The sequence below is a fragment of the Psammomys obesus genome, unplaced genomic scaffold, assembly GCF_907164565.1.
Source record: "Psammomys obesus unplaced genomic scaffold, mPsaObe1.curated_primary_1811, whole genome shotgun sequence".
NCBI classification, from domain to species: domain Eukaryota; kingdom Metazoa; phylum Chordata; class Mammalia; order Rodentia; family Muridae; genus Psammomys; species Psammomys obesus.
The window spans coordinates 2114150-2122687 of NW_026586816.1; the positions used below are offsets into that span (position 1 = coordinate 2114150).

Consider the following 8538-nt stretch of genomic DNA (forward strand, 5'->3'; position numbering starts at 1 on the left):
TTCTATTGTTATCTGGTTAATAGCCATCTTTGGCAATTATTTCCGAGTTCCATACTGTGCAGACTCACCAGGGTGTCTGGAAGCCGGTTGCATCACTGAGAGACACCATTAGCGTACTGTCACTGATAAACCTCCCTGGGGCACATGGATCCACAGAGCAGAATTTGGGGCATGGTGCTAACTAACACAGTAGAGTTGTCTCAGCAAACACAGCCTTAGGATTCGGACATCTGTGCTCACAGAATTTAAGGCTATACTGTCATGTTCTTAGGATGAGAGAGTGAGAAGCGGAAGTGATTCACCACATACAACCTATCAGGCAAGGATTTCAAGGTCCAAATTTGCTGGGATTCATGTCCAGATCCTGTGGTAGCAAAAACAAAGCAGAAGAGCTAGGAACTCTAAACCTCCCTTTGAACATATATTAACAGTGGGAAAGTGAGTCTGGAGAGCTGAAATTTCTGTTCATGGGCTGGCTAAATCTGATGTTTTCTGTTATCATTGGTGGCTTCTCTAGCTTGAAGCTACTGGCTCTTCAGACACCATTAATTCCTGTTAAAAGCCTACATTAAAAAAAAAAAAAGAATTAGTCTTTTTCCAGACTAATTCCCTAAGCATGTCTTAGGGCCTGGGTGAGTCATTAAAAGATTAAAATCAAGAACTCCAGATCCACTCAAACGAGGGCAAAAGCCTGACACCTTTGTCTACTGCAACCACTGCTAAGTCCAAAAGTTCCCAATAGTGAAGTACAAGCACATTCATCAGCCAGGCACCAGGGACAGAGAAACAATTTAATTCAAAAAACCTGCAACAAGTTACTCTTACACACATAAGCTCCACAGACATGAAAGTAATTTGCTCTGGGTGCCCAGGGTGACTGTGGGAAGTAATGACAAGTTAGGAATGGTTCGTGCATGTGTGTGAACACGTGTGCATACGTGCTAGTAGAGTCAAAGAGGTTGGTGCTCGACTTAGAGATTTTCAACCCATAGCCATAGCCTGTGATACAGAAGAGACCTGGCTACGCAGTTCTCTGATTAGCAGACCCTGTTGGCTTTCACACACTTCTTCCTAACCATCTGAGACACCCATGATCAACAGCAACTGTCACTATCAGGCTAGTTGGCTGACCATTTCAGAAGGTAAGAACCCAACAGTTCTATGTCTAGACCCTTAACATGGGCCTTTCTCTTTTCTATTGTTAGTGAAGAAGTTGGAATCTCCAGTCTTAAAAAAAGAAAAAGAGGGGAGGGGTAAGATTAACTTGGTAAGAATCATGCTGCACACTGTAACCTCAATACTCAGGAGGTGGAAGTAGGAGGATCAGAAGTTAAATGTCATCCTCAGCTACTGTGGAGTGAATTCATGGCTAGCTGGTGTAACATGAGATCAAACAACAGCAACAATAGCAAAACAACAAAAATGTAGCATCAACAAAAGAGTTGCTAAACTACAAGGACCTGTTGGTTTTTCCAGGCAAGAATTCTGAAGACCTGGCCTGAATGAGTTATAAGGCTTTTGTGCCTGGGACCAGAATTCAACCTTCTTGTCCATTTCCCACATACCAGGCAGCTGCTACTGTCACACAGTCATGGCTCCGGGCAAGTGGCCCAGAAAAGGTCACCTCCGGCTTCTCCCAGGCTCTCAGAGACGCCCTGTAACCTACAAGGTGGCAGGGCATTCCCTCAGGCCCCTCCCTGCCTCTTGGTCCAGTCTGGATCCCCATTAGCCTTCCAACAGCTAGAATTCATCCTAGAAGACACAGAACTGTATTTTCCCGGATGAAGGACCCAGGTCTTTTCTTTTAAAGAGCATTCTCCCCTGCCAGGCAGCTGTGGGAACTGCCTGGCTGAGCACTGGGTTTCCTCCTGCCCCTCTTGGTTTATTATCCTAGTACCACCAACAGTGGTTCCGTGGAACTCAGCAGGATCTTTTGCTGTACTGATCTGGGCTGTGGTCAGCCACTTCTCACTCAGATGCAGCCTCCTCTTCTGTAGCAAAAGTAAAGCTCCTACCGTCTGTGACTCTTCCTCAGGGGAGAGATCAGTGGAGCTGTGGCTAACATTCCAGCACATGGGCGGCTTTCACTGTGCTCAGCATCTGATGTCAAAACACAGTCTGTTTCCCCTCCACCTAGTTCTCTGGTCTTTTCCTGACACCCTCCCCCTCATGGCATAACTCAGGTTTCGTATTCCTGTAGCCAGGGAAAGAGGTGGAAAAAATTGCAGCGGATGAGATTTTTATCCTTTCTACCTTTTAATTCCTGACCAGAAGTTTTATGCTTTGCAACAACTCCCACAACGTGTTTCCTAAAACCTTTCACATTCACAGGAAGTCTGCTCCTGGCCCCTTGACAACTGGGAGACACTTGTAGGGCGACAAAGCAAGCACACTCAGCTATTGCATACACATCTCGCTTAGCAACGAGAGTCTTACACAGACACGGAGGGAAAGCACTTGGAGGCAGCCTCTTCTCCCCTGCCTCTCCACATACATTATCATATAGCTTTAGGCTGCAGAGGGCACAGGCTCTGCCTACCTCACCCTCCCAGGGCTCTTCCAAGCAGTCACTGTCACAAGTCACACAAGAGTAGATATCCCTTTCTGACCACTTCCTGCTTCCCATCCCTCAAATCATTGCCAGAGGTCCGGGAATGGCTGGTACTCTAGCCCAATTCCCAGAGCATTCCTACCCCCATAGAGGTGTCCTTGGAGCCAGTCCTAGGAGAGGAGCTAGCAGGGGTCCTGAGGCTCCTGGAGACAGCACACGCACTGCTGAAAGGGGCTGGCTTAGTGAAAATAGGAGTTGTTCTTGAATTTGCTGGGCTGAGAGTGTGGTGCAGACCTGCTTGCCGGTGGGCCGAGGGAGGGTGAACTAGTTTTCAAAAAGTAGTGGTCTTGGTGAAAGGGACTTGTTTGCAGCCAGGTTCTGCTTGCATGGGCTCCTGCTGGCAGGGCAGTGGAGGGCATATGCATCCTGCGCCCCCTCTGCTTTTGAGAGCAGTGGCATAGTAGTCCAGAGGCTCTTCCTCGGCACCTCCAGACGTTTCCAGGAGACAGCAGCGCAGGCACAGAACCCGCTGGAAAGAGCGCCGAAAGTTGTCAGAGAGGAAGCCATAGAGAATAGGGTTGGCACAACTGTTGGCATAGCTGAGGATGAGGGACACATGGTTGACGGTGGCATCGAGGCTGGTGACAAAAAGATTCAGAAGCTGCACCACGTAGAAGGGCATCCAGCACAGCACAAAGACGGTCACCACCATCAGCACGAGCCTCGTGATCTTCTTCTCTGAGCGCCTCCGCTGCTGCCAGCCGGCCCGCAGGGCCACTGCGCGCATCTTGCCCACAATAAGCAGGTAGCACAGTCCGATGGCCAGAACCGGGAGCAGGAAGCCCAACAAGAAAGTATAGATCACGAAGACGGCAGACCAGGCTGGGTGAGGCCAGTGCAGGTTGCACGCCACGGCCTCACCCCCACGAGCCGGCCTGGTGTCAGCGAAGACTGCGATGGGCAGGGTGACCAACAAGGACGCTAGCCACACTCCCAGGTTGATTAGCTTGGCCACGCTGGGCCGCCGGTAGGTGGCGGCACGCAGAGGGTGCACCACAGCCACATAGCGGTCCACGCTGAGCACGGTGAGGCAGAAGACACTGGTGAACATGTTAAGGCCATCCACGCTAAGCACTGCACGGCACAGCACCGCCCCGAAGGGCCAGTGACGCAGGGCGGCCGCCGAGGCCACGAACGGCACGCTGAGCATAAAGAGCTCGTCGGCGACGGCCAAGTTGAGCAGGTAGATGTTGGTGGCTGTCTTCATCTTAGCATAGCGTAGGATCACGAAGATGACCAGGGCGTTGCCCACCAGACCCACGAGGCACACGAGCGCATAGATACACTGGATAGTGAGCATGCCCGCTGTCCCCGAGCCGTCGGACCGCACGGCATCCTCCTCCTCCTCCGGAGCCAGGCTGGCATTGATCCCTGGGGTCCAGGTGGTGTCCTCGCCCCCGGGGGGCAGAGTTGCGGGCGCATTCATGCTTCCGGGTGCCCACCCCGGGCAGCCGAGCGCGGTGGAGCAGCCGAGAGCTGAGCCAAGGACCAGGCAGCCGGCTCCGCTCAGCCGCTCTGCCTAAGAAGTGCGCGAGGCCGGGAAGCGCCCGCCAATCCCGGAGCTGCCGCGCGCCCCCCGGCTGCGGGAGCTCGTTCGCCCTGCGCGCACCCCTCCCTCCTCGTGCCCGGCCTCAGGTGCTGTCTGTTCCTCCCGCAGAGCTCTCTCGGCAATTCGTGGGCTTTTCCTATCCGCACCATCCCTGCCGTGCTGCCATCTTCGCTGGGCAATCAGAAACTCTACTTGACCCCGGGTCCCACCGTGCCCCTAGATCACGCCTCCCTCAGCCCTTCAAATCCTCTCCTGTTAGGTTCTATCCGACTAGTCTGCACTCGCTACCTGCAGTTTTCTGGGTTCCTAACTATCCTCGGTGTCCCGGATTACTCTGAGCACACAGAACCATCACCCAGCACCTGACACCCTTTCCCTGCTCCTTCCGCTTTCAGAAAGTTCTGTATCTTCTTGTAACTCAGTCCAGGGATGAAGGAAACTGAAGCTCCCTTTGGACATCTTGATGAATTCCAGGTCCCTCAGAGGCAGAGGTGGGGTTCTGGTGTGTGTGTGTGTGTGTTGGATCTCTTTCTCCCTCCCTCTTTTCCCTCTCTGTCTGCAACACTCACCCACCCTGCATGCAAGTAGGGTCCTCAGGAAATGGAAAGGTATTCAGAGAACTAAAGACACCCAAAATCCCAACTCCTCCCTTCTCAAAAAAGAAAACTAACCTAGGGCAGGTGACATGGCTCAGGATTAAAGGTGCTTGCTCTAAAGTCTGAAGATCTGAATTTCTTCAAAACCTGGGACCCACAACTAGGAAAATTTGACCTCCACTTCCCATTGTGGCATGCATGCACCTGCCTTTCATAATTATGTATATACATATGTATGCCTGTCTGTATGTGTGTACGTTAGAAAAATAAAGCTCTCCAGCTGGTAGTGGTGGGAATCTGTAATCTCAGCACAGGGCTTCTTTGGGTAGCCCTGGCTGTCCTGGAACTCCCCCTCTCTTGACAAAAATAAATAAATAAATAAATAAATAAATAAATAAATAAATGAAAAAAACATAAAAGAAAGAAAGGAAAAGGAAAGAAAAAGAAAGCTAATTCCTTTCCCCAGCTGCTTACAGCAAGTAGAATACAGTGATGGAGAGGCCTGAGAACTCTCACTTTGCACTCAGCCATGGAGGCGTCCAGCCACATGTCCCTAGGGAGGAGGGTGGTGGTCAGGAATGATGCCTTTCCAGCTTGGGTTTCCCCTGCTTCCAAACCCTAGAGCAATCCACTGCTAGTCTGTCAGAAGGTAGCCCTTCACTTTAGCCCTGGTTAAGCTCATAATACAAGGCCTCAGAGGAGAGCTGCTCCTAAAGAGCATGACTCAGTTTATCTGACATCCATATGTCAGGAAGTAGAGTGAATCCCTGGCCTGGGGGTGGGGTGGGGGATGGAGCTCCCAGGTCCTACACTATGTGGCTGAGAGAGCTGTACAGGGGGTGGAGCTAAATGCTTCAGGACCACCGGAGATGGTCCTTACTCTGCCCATGCTATCCATCTAGGCTTGTGTTAGCGACAAAGATGTAGTTAGTCACTTGGCAACAGAAGAGTTGGCCTCTGACCTGGTCTCTGGCTTTGCTCAACCAAATGGACTGATATGTGGCCACACAGTGCCCCATCCCTTTTGTGGTCACTCCTTAAATGTATCTGCTTTTTTCTTTTGTCCTATTCTTATCATTGATGCCATGGGAGGGACCTGTGCCCTCAGAAAGGGAAAAAGCAGGGTTAATGTTTAGGAGAAGGAGGCATATGGTACTTTCCCTAGAATGCTGGACTGGAGAGACTCTTAAATGACCATTTTGCAGATCACCTCTGGTTCCAAATCAAGGGTTTTGGGACTCACCTCCTCTGCTGTCCCCTCACCTATTGGGCGTTCAAGCACTCTCTCTTCCTAGAATAGTCTTTCCTGTTGATCTCCAGTGAGTTTTTGGATTCTTCCCAATTCTTCCTTAATGGTTCATTCCTGGCACTTTCTGTCCCCATACCCCTATGTCTCAGGCGCTGAACATGGGTCAGGAGTGAGGTTCAGAGAATGGTAGTGCCATCTTGTCTTTTAAAAGTTACTTGTAGTGAAATGACATTTAGTTGATGCCAAGAGGCCCTGCCCACAGTATAACACTGTCACAATGGTCAAATCTCCAGGAAGTTGGGAAACCTGAGTTTGTTGTGAAAGAATGTGAAATATTTCTTTGCAGGTAGTGGGAACTTTGAGAAGCAGAGCATAGCTGAAGGAAGTAGGTCCCTGGGGACATGTCCTTCATTTTTTGTTTGTTTGTGTTTTCAAGATAAGGTTTCTCTGTGTAGCCTTGACTGTGTGGACTTGCTTTGTGGACCAGGCTGGCCTCAAGCTCACAGAGATCTGCCTCTGCCTCCCTTAGTTCTAGTATAAAAGGCATGTGCCACAATGGCCGGCTGTCTATAATGTTTTAAAACTTCATTATTTTACGCTTTTGTGTGTTTGTTTGCATGTGTGCCGGTGCGGCATGTTTGCCTGATGCCTTGCAGAAGCATTGCAGATGGTTGTGAGCTGTTATTTGTGTGCTGGGAATAGAAGTCAGGGTACCCTGGAAAGGCAGCCAGTGTTCTTAACCAGTCATCCTTCTTTCTAGCCCCAATGGTGGTGGTGGTGTGCATGTGTCTTTGAAGATCATAATCGAACCTTGTTTTTTCTTGTCCCTTTGCTTCCTGTCTACCATGGGGTGAGTAGCCTTTACTTCATGTAGCCTTTACCAGCTGCCATGCCATTTTGCCTCAACACAGAATCAGTGAAACAAGAACTATGGACTAAAATTCCTTAAATCAAGTCAAAATAAATCTTTCCCAATGTGACCTGTTTATGACAGCCATTTGGCCACAATGACACGAGAAAGGAACGTGAGGTCTGCTATGGCCTTTGTTCCTCAAGTCTGGAAGCAAATACTCAAGTTTTGATTCTGCTGATGATCCTGGGAGAGAGGTAAGTCCTGTTCAAATTCTGGGCATTTCTAGAATATATATGACATTACATTGCTCCAAGCCCTGGTTTCACTGTGCACCAGTGAATGACCTTAGCCAAGTCATCCAATTTGTCTGGGCCATCACACCTTCCCCTGTTAATGGACGTCATCCTAACCTTTTCCTCAGTGTGCTCCTGTGTGGTCCAAGGAGGTTGACATACTTGAAGCTTGTGGCATAGACCTCTAATCCCGTCATCTGTAGGTAGAGGCAGGAGTATCAAGAATTCAAAATCAACCTGTACTACATAGTGGCTTCAAGGCCAAGCTGGGTACATGAGGTCTTAACCATGATAGCAACAACACAACAATTCCAACATGAAAGATGTCTGGCACTGAGAAACTCTATGCATCCATTACTATTAGTGTCACTGGTATTTGGTAGTTTAGCACCTTGGACATCGTGTAAGCAAGCTTTTTGTTACTATAACAAATAACCCAGAAAAACAGTTTTCAGAGAAACAAGATTCATGTTAAAGCTTCCGTCACATTAACTGAGTACCTGAAAGGGGAATTGGCCAATCTGTTACTCCACCAGGAGAGGAGGCCTAGGGGAATGTTCATGCTGAGAAGCAGGGGATGGGAGGAGAAAAGTCTGCCCGCAGGTATAGTAGACCTCAGTCTGCTCCCAGTGTCCAGTTTCAGGGATTACACAGGGGAAAGAGGGTATCACTTGTTAGCAAACTTCTTGTTAGAATTGAGAGACCGCCTCACCTTCCCTTCTTTTCCTGCCAGAATGGCTTTTCAGATATAAAGAAGTGAAAGCTGGAGATGTTCCAGGGCCCAGTCCATAGTCCAGGGATGCCCTAAGGATCCCTTTTCAGATAACAATACCCATTGAAGGCTTGGCCTGCTCCCGAGAGCTGCTTCTGTCAATGGCTGATGAGCAAAATGATCTGAAGTGCTTTCATCTGCTCAGCTTTGCTGTTAGCGGCTCTGCTGATGTTTGGGTCAAGAAGCCTGGTTTACCCCCTGCCAAGCATCTGAGACCTTCAGAAATGATTCATAGCCTGCCCCCCCCCCCCCCCCCCCCCAGGTGGAGAAAGTGCCTTCCGATGTCACTGGAACTGCAGTGATGTCCTGGGGAGCAGAATCACACAGTACCTCCATAGACCCAGTGTTCACACTCAGTGCCATTTTCAGCCTCCTGGAGGCATCCCTAACTCCAAATGTGACATCTGAATGCTTGCTCTAAAAAGTGAAACTTTTGAGTGCTGGCATAGCAGAAGTAGGGAATTTCACATCCTGTGACTGTTCTAAGCACAAACTTAATTTAAAAATTGCATAATATTACCTTTATATGTATGAAGTCTATATGAAGCAAATGAGTTTTGCATTTAGATTTGGATCCTATCTCATGTACTTGCAACTATTCCCAATTCTGGGGAA

General features: G+C 49.3%; 1 protein-coding gene across 1 annotated transcript in view; it reads right to left on the reverse strand.

The window, feature by feature from the left end:
- The window catches only part of Sstr4 (somatostatin receptor 4), a 154683-nt gene extending 150558 nt beyond the window's left edge, over positions 1–4125 (reverse strand). Inside the window, exon 1 of the mRNA XM_055602592.1 lies at positions 2694–4125. Within this exon, the coding sequence (XP_055458567.1) occupies positions 2883–4037 (1155 nt within the window). The 5' untranslated portion in view covers positions 4038–4125 and the 3' untranslated portion in view covers positions 2694–2882. The remainder of the gene's footprint in view (positions 1–2693) is intronic.
- Positions 4126–8538: the final 4413 nt, after the last annotated feature.